Source organism: Corvus hawaiiensis, chromosome 3, assembly GCF_020740725.1.
Source record: "Corvus hawaiiensis isolate bCorHaw1 chromosome 3, bCorHaw1.pri.cur, whole genome shotgun sequence".
In the NCBI taxonomy this organism is placed as follows: domain Eukaryota; kingdom Metazoa; phylum Chordata; class Aves; order Passeriformes; family Corvidae; genus Corvus; species Corvus hawaiiensis.
Genome location: NC_063215.1, coordinates 1,360,045 through 1,378,011, shown reverse-complemented (window position 1 = coordinate 1,378,011; position 17,967 = coordinate 1,360,045). Strand labels below are relative to the sequence as shown.

General features: G+C 60.1%; 2 protein-coding genes across 4 annotated transcripts; one reads left to right on the top strand and one right to left on the bottom strand.

The window, feature by feature from the left end:
• Positions 1-2: 2 nt before the first annotated feature.
• Positions 3-3,963, bottom strand: LOC125322747 (basic salivary proline-rich protein 1-like). 3 transcript variants are annotated; one of them, XM_048296817.1, is made up of 3 exons: positions 628-3,963; positions 565-575; positions 3-512 (listed from the first exon to the last, which is right to left on the bottom strand). In XM_048296817.1, exons 1-3 carry the CDS (start codon positions 1,287-1,289, stop codon positions 235-237), a joined length of 951 nt encoding a protein of 316 aa, XP_048152774.1. In that variant the 5' UTR covers positions 1,290-3,963; the 3' UTR covers positions 3-234. The 3 variants fall into 3 exon arrangements, with proteins under 3 accessions (XP_048152774.1, XP_048152777.1, XP_048152775.1); XM_048296820.1 differs by having other exon boundaries at positions 565-3,963; XM_048296818.1 differs by having other exon boundaries at positions 459-575.
• Positions 3,964-7,347: 3,384 nt separating this feature from the next.
• On the top strand, positions 7,348-17,277 carry SLC35F6 (solute carrier family 35 member F6). The gene is made up of 6 exons (XM_048298158.1): positions 7,348-7,662; positions 10,614-10,686; positions 13,677-13,848; positions 13,990-14,202; positions 16,048-16,158; positions 16,259-17,277. Exons 1-6 carry the CDS (start codon positions 7,586-7,588, stop codon positions 16,753-16,755), a joined length of 1,143 nt encoding a protein of 380 aa, XP_048154115.1. The 5' UTR covers positions 7,348-7,585; the 3' UTR covers positions 16,756-17,277.
• The last annotated feature ends 690 nt before the right edge of the window (positions 17,278-17,967 follow it).

Sequence of the window (17,967 nt, the reverse complement as noted above, 5' to 3'; positions counted from 1 at the left end):
GGAGAGGGAGGAGGGGCTGGGAGAGGAGGGTCCCGATCCTCGGGGACTTGGGATTCTTCCCTCGGGATCTGCCAGAGGAGGGTCCTGATCCTTTGGGATCTCGGCATCGCCCCCAGTCCTTCCCTCAGGGGTTCGGGAAGGAGGATCCCGATCCTCTGGGACCTTGGATTCTTCCCTCGGGATCTGCCAGAGGAGGGTCCTGATCCTTTGGGATCTCGGCATCACCTCCAGTCTTTACTTTGGGATATGGGAAAGGAGGATCCCGATCCTCTGGGACCTCGGATTCTTCCCTTGGGATCTGGGAGGGGAAGAGGGGCTGGGAGAGGAGGATCCCGATCCCCCGGGTCCTTGGTACCAGCTCGGGTTCTTCCCTCGGGAACTGGGAGAGGAGAATCCCAATCCTCTGGGACTTGGGCTCCTTCCCTCAGGATCTGGGAAAGGAGGATCCTGATCCCTGGGACCTCGGCTCCTTCCCTCGGGATCTGGGAAAGGAGGATCCTGATCCCTGGGACCTCAGCTCCTTTCCTTGGGATCTGGGAAAGGAGGATCCTGCTCCCATGGGACCTTGGCACCACCTCGGCTCCTTCCCTCGGGATCTGGGAAAGGAGGATCCTGATCCCACGGGACCTCGGCTCCTTCCCTCGGGATCTGGGAAAGGAGGATCCTGATCCCACGGGACCTCGGCTCCTTCCCTCGGGATCTGGGGAAGGTGGATCCTGATCCCACGGGACCTCGGCTCCTTCCCTCGGGATCTGGGAAAGGAGGATCCCACTCCCATGAGACCTTGGCACTACCTCGGCTCCTTTCCTTGGGATCTGGGAAAGGAGGATCCTGATCCCACGGGACCTCGGCTCCTTCCCTTGGGATCTGGGAAAGGAGGATCCTGCTCCTGTGGGAATTTGGCACCACCTCGGCTCCTTCCCATGGGATCTGGGAAAGGAGGATCCTGATCCCTGGGACCTCGGCTCCTTCCCTCGGGATCTGGGAAAGGAGGATCCTGATCCCTGGGACCTCGGCTCCTTCCCTTGGGATCTGGGAAAGGCAGATCCTGATCCCTGGGACCTCGGCTCCTTTCCTTGGGATCTGGGAAAGGCGGATCCCGCTCCTGTGGGAATTTGGCACCACCTCGTCTCCTTCCCGTGGGATCTGGGAAAGGAGTGAAGGGCTGGGAGAGGAGGATCCCGATCCCCAGCACCACCTTGGAATCTTCCCTCGGGGTCTGGAGAGGGAACGAGGGTTGGGAAAGGAGGATCCCGCTGCCCTGGGATCCCCCCACGCTGCTGCTCCATCGACTCCGCTCGGCAAATTCGGGAAACACCGGATTCTCTTTGGAATAAGGCTCTATCCCACTCCTGACCTTTCCCAGGATGAGGGAGACGAGGTGATTTGGCTTGGAGCTCATCCAGGGATTCCACATCCTTTGGGAAAAGGGATTCCCGGACCAAGGCCAGGCTGGACGGGGCCTGCAGCACCCTGGGATAGTGGGAAGTGTCGGGGTTGGAATGGGATGGGATTTAAGGTCCTTCCAGCCCTTGTCCCAAATCCCTCTCCAGCTCTTCTGGAGCCCCATTAGGCTCGGGAAGGGGCTCCAAGGATTCCCTGGATTCTTCCCTTCTCCAGCTGGACATTCCCAGCTCCTTCCTTCCATCCATCCATCCATGGCTCCATCCTTGCATCCATCCTTTAATCCCGCCCTATTTTCCATGTCCAAATTCCCAACGGAGAAAACAACGGAGCCGGGATTTTCCCATGGAAAACAGCACAAAGCTCAGCTGCCTCCAGCATTTGGGAACACAGCGCATTCCCGAGGATCCAGAGGGATCCAGAGGGATCCAGAGGGGCTGCTCTGGCAGGTCCAGGGACGGGGCAGGAGCCTCCGGGCAGATCCCGAGGGATTCAGGAATCTTGAGCCAATTTTTCCCCTCTTAAAGCGTTTAAATCTTCCCCGTCAGCCGTATCCCAAATATTTACAATCCATCGGAGCGACTTAAAATTCCTGCCGTGGGGGAAGCTCATCCCAGGGCTCATCCCGACTCCTGTGAACCGCCGGGAGCGGGAGGAAAGGTCGTTATCCCGGTGGGAAAGGGGGCGGAAACAGGGGGAAAACAGCGGAAACTGAGGCATGAATGGGGGAAAAATGAGAGGAAAACTGGGGCTGCCTTGGGATCCGAAGGAATTTTTGGTAATTAAGGGTTTCATCCTTAAAAATTCCCTGTCAATTCTTTATGTTTTCCCTTCCCAGGGGAGATGATGCTGGGAAGGGGAATCTGTGGTTTTCTTATCCTGGTTTTCCGCATCCCGTCCCAAACGTGGCCCCGATGCCTCTGGATGCTGAGGCAAGCGGGAGGTTTGGGATAACCGGGATGGGCACAGGGACGTTCCCAGGTTCCGGCCATGGATCCTCCTGATCCCGAGGCTCTGGATGTGCCCGTGTCCCGTCTCCGGGATCCCGGGGGGCCCCGGATTCCCGGTGTTTCCATGGATGCAGGGACAGGAGGTGGCCCCATCCCGCTGCCTTCCCCTTCTCCCTTTGGATCCAAGAGGTCCCCACGGGGGACCGGGATAAACTCGGGATTTCGGGAATGGGGTCACCGGGGGTCCAGAGGCAGATCCAGGTGCTCGGTGTCCCGATCCCGAGGGACTGGGGGAGCTGGGATGAGCCGGAGCTTGGAGAATTCCACACTCCCAGCCCTGGGAAGGGTTAATCCCATCCCGATCCCACCCTTGGAGTGGGAATTTCAAGCCCCAGCCCAGGGAAGGGTTAATCCCATCCCGATCCCGGCCCTGGAGTGGGAATTTCACACTCCCAGCCCTGGGAAGGGTTAATCCCATCCCGATCCCACCCTTGGAGTGGGAATTTCCAGCCCCAGCCCAGGGAAGGGTTAATCCCATCCCGATCCCACCCTTGGAGTGGGAATTCCACACTCTCAGCCCTGGGAAGGGTTAACCCCATCCCGATCCCGGCCCTGGAGTGGGAATTTCCAGCCCCAGCCCAGGGAAGGGTTAATCCCATCCCGATCCCGGCCCTGGAGTGGGAATTCCACACTCCCAGCCCTGGGAAGGGTTAATCCCATCCCGATCCCACCCTTGGAGTGGGAATTCCACACTCCCAGCCCTGGGAAGGGTTAATCCCATCCCGATCCCACCCTTGGAGTGGGAATTCCACACTCCCAGCCCTGGGAAGGGTTAATCCCATCCCGATCCCACCCTTGGAGTGGGAATTCCACACTCCCAGCCCTGGGAAGGGTTAATCCCATCCCGATCCCGGCCCTGGAGTGGGAATTTCAAGCCCCAGCCCTGGGAAGGGTTAATCCCATCCCGATCCCGGCCTTGGAGTGGGAATTCCACGCTCCCAGCCCTGGGAAGGGTTAATCCCATCCCGATCCCGGCCTTGGAGTGGGAATTTCCAGCCCCAGCCCTGGGAAGGGTTAATCCCATCCCGATCCCACCCTTGGAGTGGGAATTTCCAGCCCCAGCCCTGGGAAGGGTTAATCCCATCCCGATCCCACCCTTGGAGTGGGAATTCCACACTCCCAGCCCAGGGAAGGGTTAATCCCATCCCGATCCCACCCTTGGAGTGGGAATTCCACACTCCTAGTCCTGGGAAGGGTTAATCCCATCCCGATCCCACCCTTGGAGTGGGAATTTCCAGCCCCAGCCCAGGGAAGGGTTAATCCCAGCCCAGGGAAGGGTTAATCCCATCCCGATCCCACCCTTGGAGTGGGAATTCCACACTCCCAGCCCTGGGAAGGGTTAATCCCATCCCGATCCCGGCCCTGGAGTGGGAATTTCCAGCCCCAGCCCTGGGAAGGGTTAATCCCATCCCGATCCCACCCTTGGAGTGGGAATTTCACACTCCCCCCTCCCCCCGCGTCCTCCGGCGGTCACGGCCGCTGGAAAGTGGCTGGAAAAAGGGGCTGGAAAAAGGGGTTGGAAAAGGGGATGGAAAAGGGCTGGGAAAGGGGATGGAAAGGGGCTGGAAAAGGGCTGGAAAAAGGGATGGAAAAGGGCTGGGAAAGGGGCTGGGAAAGGGCTGGAAAGGGGGCTGGAAAGGGCTGGAAAAGGGGCTGGAAAGGGCTGGAAAAGGGGACGGAAAAGGGGCTGGAAAGGGACTGGAAAAGGGGCTGGGAATGGGATGGAAAAGGTCAGGAAAAGGGGCTGGGAAAGGGCTGGGAAAGGGCTGGGAAAGGGCTGGAAAGGGGGCTGGAAAAGGGGCTGGGAAAGGGCTGGGAAAGGGGATGGAAAGGGGATGGAAAAGGGCTGGAAAAGGGGCTGGGAAAGGGCTGGAAAGGGGGCTGGAAAGGGCTGGAAAAGGGGATGGAAAAGGGCTGGAAAGGGACTGGAAAAGGAGCTGGGAAAGGGCTGGAAAAGGTCAGGAAAAGGGGCTGGAAAAGGGCTGGGAAAGGGCTGGGAAAGGGCTGGAAAGGGGGCTGGAAAAGGGGATGGAAAAGGGCTGGGAAAAGGGATGGAAAGGGGATGGAAAAGGGCTGGGAAAGGGGCTGGGAAAGGGCTGGAAAGGGGGCTGGAAAGGGCTGGAAAGGGACTGGAAAAGGAGCTGGGAAAGGGCTGGAAAAGGTCAGGAAAAGGGGCTGGAAAAGGGCTGGGAAAGGGCTGGGAAAGGGCTGGAAAGGGGGCTGGAAAGGGGGCTGGAAAGGGGGCTGGGAAAGGGGATGGAAAGGGGATGGAAAAGGGCTGGAAAAGGGGCTGGGAAAGGGCGGGGAAAGGGCTGGGAAAGGGCTGGAAAAGGGCTGGGAAAGGGCTGGAAAGGGGGCTGGAATAGGGCTGGAAAAGGGGCTGGGAAAGGGCTGGGAAAGGGCTGGAAAAGGGCTGGGAAAGGGCTGGAAAGGGGGCTGGGAAAGGGCTGGAAAAGGGGCTGGAAAAGGGCTGGGAAAGGGCTGGAAAAGGGCTGGAAAGGGGGCTGGGAAAGGGCTGGGAAAGGGCTGGAAAGGGGATGGAAAAGGGCTGCAAAAGGGGCTGGGAAAGGGCTGGGAAAGGGCTGGGAAAAGGCTGGAAAAGGGCTGGAAAGGGGGCTGGGAAAGGGCTGGGAAAGGGCTGGGAAAGGGCTGGGAAAGGGGCAGGAACAACAATTCATCACCGGCTACGGGTCAGGCCCGGGGGGGGGAACGGGGGGACGGCGCCGCTGCCTGGGATTATCCCGGGCAGGTTTGTCCTGGGCCGGTTTATCCCAGGCAGGTTTATCCCCGTCGGGTTTATCCCAGTTGGGTTTATACCAGACAAGTTTATCCCAGGCAGGTTTATCCCGGGTTTATCCAGGGCAGATTTATCCCGGGTTTATCCTGGACAGGGTTATCTCAGACAGGTTTATCCCGGACAGGTTTATCCCGAGTTTATCCCAAGTTTACCTCAGGCAGGTTCATCCCAGACAGGTTTATCCCGAGTTTATCCCAAGTTTACCTCAGGCAGGTTCATCCCAGACAGGTTTATCCCGAGTTTATCGCAGGTTTATCCCAGACAGGTTTATCCCGAGTTTATCCTGGTCAGGTTTATCCCAGACAGGTTTGTCCCGGGTTTATCCTGGTCAGGTTTATCCTGGTCAGATTTATCCCAGACAGGTTTATCCCGGTCAGGTTTATCCCAGGCAGGTTTATCTCGGGTTTATCCTGGTCAGGTTTATCCTGGTCAGGTTTATCCCGGTCAGGTTTATCCCAGGCAGGTTTATCTCGGGTTTATCCTGGTCAGGTTTATCCCAGGCAGGTTTATCCCAGGCAGGTTTATCCCGGGTTTATCCTGGTCAGGTTTATCCTGGTCGGGTTTATCCTGGTCAGGTTTATCCCAGACAGGTTTATCCCGAGTTTATCGCAGGTTTATCCCAGGCAGGTTTATCCCGGGTTTATCCTGCTCAGGTTTATCCCAGGCAGGTTTATCTCGGGTTTATCCTGGTCAGGTTTATCCTGGTCAGGTTTATCCTGGTCAGGTTTATCCCAGGCAGGTTTATCTCGGGTTTATCCTGGTCAGGTTTATCCTGGTCAGGTTTATACCAGGCAGGTTTATCCCGAGTTTATCCTGGTCAGGTTTATCCCAGGCAGGTTTGTCCCGGACAAGTTTATCCCGAGTTTATCCCGGGCGGGTCCTGCGGGTCCCGAATCCCGGGAATGGCTCCCGGCGATCCCGGCCCCGCTCCGCCCGCGCCACCTGCCGGGCCCGCGGGGACACGGGGGGGACCCGCGACAGAGGAACGGCGGCCCCGGGACGGGAATCACCGGGATGGGAGCACCGGGACGAGAACCCCCAGGACAGAATTCCCGGGACAAAATTCCTGAGACAAAATCACCGGGACGGGGATCTCCAGGACAGAATTCCCGGGACAGAATTCCCGGGAGTGGATCCCCGGGACAGAATCCCCGGGACAGAATCTCCAGGACAAAATTCCCAAGACAGAATCCTCGGGAAGATTCCCTGGGACAGAATTCCCAGGACATAATTGCCAGGTCAGAAATCCCAGGTCAGAATTCCCAGGACAGAATCCCCGGGACAGAATTCCCGGGATAGAAATCCCAGGTCAGAATTCCCAAGACAGAATCACCGGGACAGAATTCCCAGGTCAGAATCCCCGGAACAGAAATCCCAGGTCAGAATTCCCAGGTCCGAATTCCCAAGACAGAGTCACCGGGACAGAATTCCCAGGACAGAATTCCCGGGACAGAAATCCCAGGTCAGAATTCCCAGGTCAGAATTCCCAAGACAGAATCCTCGGGAAGATTCCCTGGGACAGAATTCCCAGGTCAGAATTCCCAAGACAGAATCCTCGGGAAGATTCCCTGGGACAGAATTCCCAGGTCAGAATTCCCAGGTCAGAATTCCCAAGATAGAGTCCTCGAGACAGAATTCCCAGGTCAGAATTCCCAAGACAGAATCCTGGGGAAGATTCCCTGGGACAGAATTCCCAGGACAGAAATCCCAGGACAAAATCCTCGGAACAAAGTCCCAAGACGGAGTCCCCGGGACAGAATCCCCGGGACAGAATTCCCAAGACGGAATCCTGGGGAAGATTCCCTGGGACAGAATTCCCAGGGAGAAAATCCTCGGAACAAAGTCCCAAGACAGGATTCCCAGGACGGAATTCCCGGGACAGAATCCCCGGGACAGAATTCCCAGCAAAGGATCCCCGGGACCGAATTCCCGGGACAGAATCCCCGGCACCGGCGGCACCGGAGCAGCAGCGGCGCGGGTATGCAAAACAAGGGGGGGGGAGTGGGCGTGGCTATGCAAATGAAGGGGGTTCATTTACATCGCGCTTCCCGCCCATTGCTCGGTGGGCGTGGCCAAACCCCGCGGGGGGGCGTGGCTTCCACAATGGAGCACGCCAGGTGGGCGTGGCCTTTTCCCGGTGGGCGCGGCCTCTCCCGGTGAGCGCGGCCTTTTCCCGGTGGGCGTGGCCTTTTCCCGGTGGGCGTGGCTCTCTCCCGGTGAGCGCGGCCTTTTCCCGGTGGGCGCGGCCTCTCCCGGTGGGCGTGGCTCTCTCCCGGTGGGCGCGGCCTTTTCCCGGTGGGCGTGGCTCTCTCCCGGTGGGCGCGGCCTTTTCCCGGTGGGCGCGTCCGTGGGTGGTGGCGGTGCCGGGGGGGCCATGGCGTGGTCCCGGTACCAGCTGGGCCTGGCCGCGCTCATGCTCCTCACCGGCTCCATCAACACCCTGGCGGCCAAGTGAGTCCCGCGGCGACCCCAAAATCCCCGGGACCCCCCCAACCAAACCCCCCCCCCCCCCCGGGTCCCCGCTCGGTCCCCGCCCCGCCCCCCACCGGCAAGGATTTGGGGTCACCTCGGTGTCCCCACCTCGCTTCGGGGGGGCGGGTCCGGGGCGCCGGTAGGGATTGGGGGATCCTTTTGGGGGATCCTTTTGGGGGATCCAGCTCCTTTTTGGGGTTGGGGAAGGAATTTGGGGGGGGGTCTCCGGCGTCTTTTGGGGGTGGAGCCGCCCCGGATCCCCGCGCGGCTCCTCCCGCACCCCAAAATCCCGGGAAGGGCTGGAGTGACGCCATTCGCAGCCCTCGGTGATCCCAAAATCTTCCCGGGCAAGGCGGACCGGCCAGGCCGGCTCATCCCACCCGGATCCCAGCGGGATTCCAGCCGATCCCAGCCGATCCCAGGCTGCCGCTGGAGCCCGGGAGCCCCGGAACGGGAAACTGAGGCGCGGGGGCCGAGCAGGGCCTGGAGGGGACACGTGAGGTCCCAAAAAAGCCTCTTGCGACACCCCGGGGGCTCAGCCGGGAATGAGTCAGCCCCAAATCCCTCGGGATTGGCGGAAAACCGGGATGGGAAGGGGCGGCCCGGGCACCGCTCGGGTCCCCTTGGGGATCGGGGACATTCCCGGCTGGATTTGGGGGGGGGGCTGCGGGACACTTGGGGTCCGTGGGGACGGGAAATCCGCATCCCAAGGGTGCCGCTTCCAGGTTTATCCAGAGGGGGATTGGAGCACCCAAAAAAAGGGGGATTTGCCCCAAATCAGGGCTTGAGGACCGCTCCAGCCGGGGATCCAGCGTCGCTCACGGCTCCGGGGTCCCTCAGCGGGTGGCGCTGGGAGGGGGGAAGGGCTGGGGGAGCCTCCATTCCCGGCTGGATCCGGAGCGTGGGGACAGGGGTCCCATTCCCGGTGTCCCATTCCCGGTGTCCCATTCCCGGCTGGATCTGGAGCATGGGGACAGGGGGGTCCCATTCCCGGTGTCCCATTCCCAGTGTCCCATCCCCGGTGTCCCATTCCCAGTGTCCCATTCCCGGTGTCCCATTCCGGGTGTCCTTTGGGATCCAGAGCACTGGGACAGGGGTGTCCCATTCCCGCTGTCCCATTCCCAGTGTCCCATTCCCGGCTGGATCCGGAGCGTGGGGACAGGGGTGTCCCATTCCCAGTGTCCCATTCCCGGTGTCCCATTCCCGGTGTCCCATTCCCGGCTGGATCCGGAGCGTGGGGACAGGGGTGTCCCATTCTCCGTGTCCCATTCCCGGTGTCCTTTGGGATCCAGAGCACTGGGACAGGGGTGTCCCATTCCCAGTGTCCCATTCCCGGTGTCCCATTCCCGGTGTCCCATCCCTGTGTCCCATCCCTGGTGTCCCATTCCCAGTGTCCCATTCCCCGTGTCCCATTCCCAGTGTTCCATTCCCCGTGTCCCATCCCTGGTGTCCCATTCCCAGTGTCCCATCCCCGGTGTCCCATTCCCGATGTCCCATCCCCGGTGTCCCATTCCCAGTGTCCCATTCCCCGTGTCCCATCCCCGGTGTCCCATTCCCAGTGTCCCATCCCCGGTGTCCCATTCCTGATGTCCCATCCCCGGTGTCCCCTTCCCGATGTCCCATTCCCCGTGTCCCATTCCCAGTGTTCCATTCCCCGTGTCCCATCCCCGGTGTCCCATTCCCGGCATCCCATTCCCGGCTGGATCCGGAGCATGGGGACAGGGGGGTCCCATTCCCGGTGTCCCATTCCCGGTGTCCTTTGGGATCCAGAGCACTGGGACAGGGGTGTCCCATTCTCGGTGTCCCACTCCTGGTGTCCCATTCCCGGTGTCCCATTCCCGGCTGGATCCGGAGCGTGGGGACAGGGGTGTCCCATTCCCGGTGTCCCATTCCCAGTGTTCCATTCCCTGTGTCCCATTCCCGGTGTCCCATCCCCGGTGTCCCACTCCCAGTGTCCCATTCTCAGTGTCCCATTCCCTGTGTCCCTTAGGATCCAGAGCATTGGAACATGGGGTGTCCCATTCCCGCTGTCCCATTCCCGGTGTCCTTTGGGATCCAGAGCACTGGGACAGGGGTGTTCCATCCCCGGTGTCCCATTCCTGGTGTCCCACTCCCAGTGTCCCATTCCCGGTGTCCCATTCCCAGTGTCCCATTCCCAGTGTCCCATTCCCGGTGTCCCATTCCCGGTGTCCCACTCCTGGTGTCCCATTCCCAGTGTCCCATTCCCGGTGTCCCATCCCCAGTGTCCCACTCCCGGCGTCCCACTCCCAGTGTCCCACTCCCGGTGTCCCATTCCCAGTGTCCCATTCCCGGTGTCCCATCCCCAGTGTCCCACTCCCGGCGTCCCATTCCCAGTGTCCCATTCCCGGTGTCCCATCCCCAGTGTCCCACTCCCGGCGTCCCACTCCCAGTGTCCCATCCCCGGTGTCCCATCCCCAGTGTCCCATCCCCGGTGTCCCATCCCCGTTGTCCCATCCCAGTGTCCCATTCCCAGTGTCCCATTCCCGGTGTCCCATCCCCAGTGTCCCATCCCGGTGTCCCATCCCCAGTGTCCCATTCCCAGTGTCCCATCCCCAGTGTCCCATCCCAGTGTCCCATTCCCGGTGTCCCACTCCCAGTGTCCCATCCCCGGTGTCCCATTCCCAGTGTCCCTTAGGATCCAGAGCATTGGAACATGGGGTGTCCCATTCCCAGTGTCCCACTCCCAGTGTCCCATCCCCGGTGTCCCATTCCCGGCTGTCACTCAATCCCGGGATCCCAGCCAGGATCTGCGGCGGGCCGGGAGAGCCCCAGCGGTGTCACCGTCTCCGGGGACATCCCGGCCCTGGCAGCGTCTCCTGCTGTCCCAGAGCTGTCCCAGAGCGCAGCCCCGAGCGGGATTTTGGGATTTCGGGATGATCCCGATGCCTGATCCCTGCTGTCCCTCCCAGGTGGGCCGACAACTTCAGTGCTCCGGGCTGCGATGGGACGGAGGAGCACCGTTTCCAGCACCCCTTCCTGCAGGTGAGAGAGATCCCATTCCCGCTCCCGATCCCATTCCCGCTCCCGATCCCATTCCCGCTTCTGATCCCATTCCTGCAGGTGAGAGAGATCCCATTCCCGCTCCCGATCCCATTCCCGCTCCCGATCCCATTCCTGCAGGTGAGAGAGATCCCATTCCCGCTCCCGATCCCATTCCCGCTCCCGATCCCATTCCTGCAGGTGAGAGAGATCCCATTCCCGCTCCCGATCCCATTCCCGCTCCCGATCCCATTCCTGCAGGTGAGAGAGATCCCATTCCCGCTCCCGATCCCATTCCCGCTCCCGATCCCATTCCTGCAGGTGAGAGAGATCCCATTCCCGCTCCCGATCCCATTCCCGCTCCCGATCCCATTCCTGCAGGTGAGAGAGATCCCATTCCCGCTCCCGATCCCATTCCCGCTCCCGATCCCATTCCTGCAGGTGAGAGAGATCCCATTCCCGCTCCCGATCCCATTCCCGCTCCCGATCCCATTCCTGCAGGTGAGAGAGATCCCATTCCTGCTTCCAATCCCATTCCCACTCCCGATCCCATTCCTGCTTCCAATCCCGTTCCCGCTTCCGCTCCCATTCCCACTACCATTCCCGCTTCCAATCCCATTCCCGTTTCCACTACCATTCCCGCTTCCGATCCCATTCCCGCTTCCAATCCCATTCCCGCTTCCGATCCCATTCCTGCTCCCTATCCCACTCCTGCTTCCGATCCCATTCCCGCTCCCGATCCCACTCCTGCTTCCGATCCCATTCCCGCTCCCTATCCCGCTCCTGCAGGTGAGGCCCCATTCCTTCTTCCGATCCCATTCCTGCAAGTGAGAGAGATCCCATTCCCGCTTCCAACCCCATTCCAGCTTCCAGCCCCCCATTCCATGTTCTGTCCCCCCCATTCCAGCTTCCAGCCCTCATTCCATGTTCCAGACCCCCATTCCATGTTCTGTCCCCCCCATTCCAGCTTCCAGTCCTCCGTTCCAGCTTCCAGCCCTCATTCCATGTTCCAGACCCCCATTCCATGTTCCAGCCTGGCTTTCCTGCTGATGATCCCCCCCATTCCATGCTCCATCCCCCCATTCCATGTTCTGTCCCCCCCATTCCAACTTCCAGCTCCACGTTCCAGCTTCCAGCCCTCATTCCATGTTCCAGCCCCCCTTTCCTGCTGATGATCCCCCCCATTCCAGCTTCCAGCCTCCCTTTCCCACAAGTGATCCCCCTTACTCCACATTCCAGCTCCTCTTCCTGCTGAGTTCCCATTCCACCTTCCATCCCCCCCATTCCATGTTCCATCCCCCCATTCCATGTTCCATCCCTGCTTTCCTGCAGGGGGCCCCCCCATCCCAGCTTCCAACTCCCTTTCCAGCTTCCAAACTCCTGCAGAGGAGCCCCCATTCCACCTTCCAGCCCCCCGTTCCATGTTCTGTCCCCCTCATTCCAGCCTCCATCCCCCCATTCCCTGTTCCGTCCCCCCATTCCCTGTTCCGTCCCCCCATTCCATGTTCCAGCCCCAATTCCACGTTCCATCCCCACATTCCCACAACCCATCCCCCTCATTCCACCTTCCATCCCCTCATTCCATGTTCCATCCCCCCATTCCATGTTCCATCCCCTCATTCCACCTTCCATCCCCTCATTCCATGTTCCATCCCCCCATTCCATGTTCCAGCCCCTCATTCCATGTTCCATCCCCTCATTCCATGTTCCAGCCCCTCATTCCATGTTCCAGCCCCCATTCCACCTTCCAGCCCCACATTCCCACAACCCATCCCCCTCATTCCACCTTCCATCCCCCTGTTCCATGTTCCATCCCCTCATTCCATGTTCCAGCCCCTCATTCCATGTTCCAGCCCCCATTCCACCTTCCAGCCCCACATTCCCACAACCCATCCCCCTCATTCCACCTTCCAGCCCCAATTCCACGTTCCATCCCCACATTCCCTGTTCCATCCCCTCATTCCATGTTCCAGCCCCCCATTCCATGTTCCATCCCCCCATTCCATGTTCCATCCCCTCATTCCATGTTCCAGCCCCCCATTCCACCTTCCAGCCCCACATTCCCACAACCCATCCCCCTCATTCCACCTTCCATCCCCCTGTTCCATGTTCCATCCCCTCATTCCATGTTCCATCCCCACATTCCCTGTTCCATCCCCCCATTCCATGTTCCATCCCCCCATTCCATGTTCCATCCCCTCATTCCATGTTCCAGCCCCTCATTCCATGTTCCATCCCCACATTCCCTGTTCCATCCCCTCATTCCATGTTCCATCCCCTCATTCCATGTTCCAGCCCCCCATTCCACCTTCCAGCCCCACATTCCCACAACCCATCCCCCTCATTCCACCTTCCATCCCCTCATTCCATGTTCCATCCCCCCATTCCATGTTCCAGCCCCTCATTCCATGTTCCATCCCCTCATTCCATGTTCCAGCCCCTCATTCCATGTTCCAGCCCCCATTCCACCTTCCATCCCCGCATTCCCTGTTCCGTCCCCGCATTCCATGTTCCAGCCCCCCATTCCATGTTCCATCCCCTCATTCCATGTTCCAGCCCCCCATTCCCACAGCCCATCCCCCTCATTCCACCTTCCATCCCCCATTCCATGCTCCAGCCCCAATTCCTGCAGGCGATCTCCTTAATTCCACCTTCCATCCCCCTGTTCCATGTTCCAGCCCCCAATTCCATGTTCCAGCCCCCCATTCCACCTTCCAGCCCCCATTCCACCTTCCAGCCCCACATTCCCTGTTCCGTCCCCCCATTCCATGTTCCATCCCCTCATTCCATGTTCCATCCCCCCCATTCCACCTTCCATCCCCAATTCCATGTTCCATCCCCCCCTTCCAGCCTCCATCCCCCCATTCCATGTTCCCAGCCCCCCATTCCACCTTCCAGCCCCACATTCCCACAACCCATCCCCCTCATTCCCACTCCCCCTCATTCCCGTTCCCCACACCCACCCCCGTCTCCCTCGCTCCCGTGTCCCTCAGGCCGCGGGGATGTTCCTGGGGGAGTTTTCCTGCCTCCCGGTGTTTTACCTGCTGCTCCTGCGCCATCGGCGCCGCGCGGATCCCGGCCCGGCCCCATCCCGACCCTTCAACCCCCTGCTGTTCCTGCCCCCGGCCCTGTGCGACATGGCCGCCACCAGCATCATGTACGTGGGTGAGTACCCGCACGGAATTCCCTCTTTTCCCACCAGCATTCGACGGCTGGACCGCAGAATTCCCGAAACCACGGAATTTTGGGGAGTCTCCAGCAGGCCCCGAGCGCTTTTCCCACACTTTTCCCACCCTTTCCCCGCAGCTTTGAACATGACCAGCGCCTCCAGCTTCCAGATGCTCCGCGGCTCCGTCATTGTCTTCACCGGGCTCCTCTCCGTGGCGTTCCTGGGCCGGAAGCTGGAGCGGAGCCACTGGTTGGGAATTCTGCTCACCATCCTGGGGCTGGCGCTCGTGGGATTGGCGGATCTGCGCGGCTCCGGCGGCACCGAGCACGGGCTGGCCGACGTCATCACCGGTATGCCGGTAATGCTGGGATGCCCTTGGGATGGCGGGATCGGTCTTTGGAGTGGTGGGAAAGCTCCATGGGATGGTGGGAAAACTCCTTGGATGGCGGGATCAGTCCTTAGGATGGTGGGATCCATCCTTGGGATGGCAGGAAAACTCCTTGGGATGGCGGGATCAGTCCTTGGGATGGCGGGAAAACTCCTTGGGATGGGGGGAAAGCTCCATGGGATGGTGGGATCACTCTTTGGGATGGTGGGAAAACTCCATGGGATGGTGGGACCAGTCCTTGGGATGGCAGGATCCATCCTTAAGATGGCAGGAAAACCCCTTGGAATGGGGGGATCACTCCTTGGGATGGCGGGATCAGTCCTTGGAATGGCGGGAAAACTCCTTGGGATGGCGGGATCCGTCCTTGGGATGGGGGAAAAGCTCCATGGGGTGGTGGGAAAACTCCTTGGAATGCCGGGACCAGTCCTTGGGAAGGGGGGAAAATTCCTTGGGATGGCAGGGTCACTCCTTGGGATGGTGGGAAAACTCCTTGGAATGGCAGGATCAGTCTTTGGGATGGTGGGGAAGCTCCATGGGATGGTGGGAAAACTCCTTGGGATGGCAGGATCACTCCATGGAATGGCAGGATCACTCCTTGAAATGTGGGATCCCTCCATGGAATGGCGGGAAAACTCCGTGGAATGGCCTCCGTGGGATTGTGGGATCACTCTTTGGGATTGTGGGATCACTCCGTGGGATAGCGGGATCCCTGGAGCTTCCCTGGACCATGGGGCTCAGCTTCCTCTTCCTCCTCTTCTCTCACTTCCATGTTTTCCTGAACTTCTTTCCCACCTTTTCCCACCTTTTCCCTGGCTTTTGTCCCCCTTTTCCTTTCTCCCCATTCCTGGTCTTCCCCCTTTTCCCTGCCACCTTCTCTCCGTCCCTCATCCTTTCCCCCATTCCCCGGCTTTACTTCCCCCTTTTTCTGCTTTTCCTTCTTCCATGTCTTCTTCCCACTTCCTTGTTTCCCTCCCCATTTCCTTCCCTTCTTTCCCTCTTTCCCTGTCTTTTCCTCCCTTCCTCATCTTTTTTCCCTGCTCCACTTCCTTCCCTCTCCCTTCTTCCCTTTCCCTCCCCTCCTTCCCTGGTTTCTTTCCCTCTTTCCTTTCCTTTCTCCCCCTCATTTCCTTTCCCTCGTTTCTTCTCCCACTTCCTTCTCTCTTCCCCGTTTCCTTCTTTTCCCTTCTCTTCCTCCTCATCTTTTCCCTCCTTCCCTGTTTTCCTCTCCTCATTCCCGGGCTTCTTTCCCCTCTCTTCCTCTATTTTCCCTCCTTCCCTGGTTTCTTTCCCTCTTTCCTTTCCTTTCTCCCCCTCATTTCCTTCTCGTTTCTTCCCTCCCCCTTCTCTCTTCCCCGTTTCCTTCTTTCCCCCTTTTCCTCATTTTTTTCCCTCCTTCCCTGTTTTCCTCTCCTCATTCCTGGGCTTCTTTTCCCATTTCTCTGCTTTCCCCCTTTTCCTCATTTTTCCCCCCTTTTCCTTCTCTCTTCCCACCCTCAATCCCCCATTCCCTGTCTCCTCCCTCTTTCCCTGTCCTCCTGCCCTCATTCCTGCTCTTTTTTCCTCCGTTTCTCCTTTCCCCCTTTTCCTCATCTTTTCCTTCTCTTCCCCATTTCCTTCTTTTCCCTCTCTTCCTCCTCTATTTTCCCTCCTTCCCTGTTTTCTCTCCCCTCCTTCCCTGTCCTCCTCACCTCCTTCCCGATCTTCTTTCCCCCCTCTTGCTCTGTTTTCTTTCCTTTTCTCCTCATTCCCTTTTCTTCCTCACCTTTTCCTCCTCCCTCCTTTCCCTGCCTTTTCCCTGGTTTCCCAGGTGACCTCCTGATCCTGCTGGCCCAGGTCATCGTGTCCATCCAGATGGTGCTGGAGGAGAAATTCATCTTCAGCCACGACGTCCACCCGCTGCGCGCCGTGGGCACCGAAGGTCCGCAGTCCCCTTCCCGCCACGTTCCCAAACCCCGGCAACGGGAATTACCGGGCCGGCGGATCCGCGGAAAAGCCGGAGCAGCCCCTTTTCCCCGCAGGTTTCTTCGGCTTCACCATCCTGGCGCTGCTGCTGGCGCCGCTCTCCTTCATCCCGGCGGGGCGGCTCAGCGGGAACCCGCGCGGGGTCCTGGAAGATCCCGCCGACGCCTTCTGCCAGATCCGCCGGCGGCCCCTGATCCTGGCGGCGCTCCTGGGGAACATCGGGAGCATCTCCTTCTTCAACTTCTCCGGGATCAGCGTGACGCGGGAGCGGAGCGCGACCACGCGCACGGTGCTGGACAGCCTGCGCACGCTGCTGGTCTGGGCGCTCAGCCTGGCGCTGCGCTGGGAGCGCTTCCACGCGCTCCAAATCCCGGGATTCGCGCTGCTCCTGGCTGGCGCCGCGCTCTACAACGGCCTGCTCGGCGCCCTGCTGCCGCGCCGGAGCGCCGGGAATGCCGCCGGCGGGAATGCCGCCGGCAGGAATGCCACCGGGAACGAGGAGGAGCGGGAAGCGCTGCTCGGCGAGGACAGCGCCGCCGTCAACCAGGGATGAGCCGGGAATGTTCCTCGGGATCGGCATCCCAGGGATTGGGAATCCTTATAGGGAATCTCAGCGCCATCATCAACCAGGAATGAGCGTTCCCGGCCAGGAATGTTCCTTGGGATCGGTATCCCAGGGATCGGGAATCCTTATAGGGAATCTCACTGCTGCCATCAACCAGGGATGAGCGCTCACAGCTGGGAATGTTCCTCGGGATCAGCATCCCAGGGATCAGGACTGGGAATCCTTATAGGGAATCTCACTGCTGCCATCAACCAGGGATGAGCATTCCCAGCTGGGAATGTTCCTCGGGATCAGCATCCCAGGGATCAGGACTGGGAATCCTTCTTGTAGGGAATCCCCCCGATGGGGGGAGGGGCTGTGCCGGCTCTTCCCAGTGGGATACAGACCCACAGCTGGGAGATTGGAGCCTCTGTGCCATTCCCACGGGATTGGGATGGGATTGGGATGGGATTGGGGCTGGATCCACCCACTCCCAAATCTGTGCTCCCAATAAAGCCCCTCTGCCGCTGGCTCATTCCACGGGGATCTCTGGGGGGTATCCTGGGGGATTTGGGATCAGCAGGGATGGGAGAGGACAGGGACTGTTCCCCAGGGTGTCCCAGCAGGATTTATCCCGGGATTATTCCCAGGATCTCATCCAGGAGGGATCGGGACCAGGAAATTCCTGTTGCAGGGAAGCTCCTCCGTGGCTCATGAGGGCTGGAGATCCCTTCCCAGTGGGATCCAGCTGATCCTCGGCGTCCCCACGGGATGGGGACAGGCCCTGGCACCCGGATCTGTGTCTGTGGGATTGGGACAGGAGGTAGCACCCTGATCCGTGTCCCAAAGAATGGGGACGGGCCCTGGCACCCGGATCCGTGTCCATGGGATGGGGACAGGCCCTGGCACCCGGATCTGTGTCCGTGGGATGGGGACAGGCCCTGGCACCCGGATCCGTGTCCGTGGGATTGAGACAGGAGGTGGCACCCGGATCCGTGTCCATGGGATGGGGACAGGCCCTGGCACCCGGATCTGTGTCCGTGGGATGGGGACAGGCCCTGGCACTCGGATCCGTGTCCGTGGGATTGAGACAGGAGGTGGCACCCCGATCCATGTCCGTGGGATGGGGACAGGAGGTGGCACCTGGATCCGTGTCCATGGGATGGGGACAGGCCCTGGCACCCGGATCCGTGTCCCAAAGAATGGGGACAGGCCCTGGCA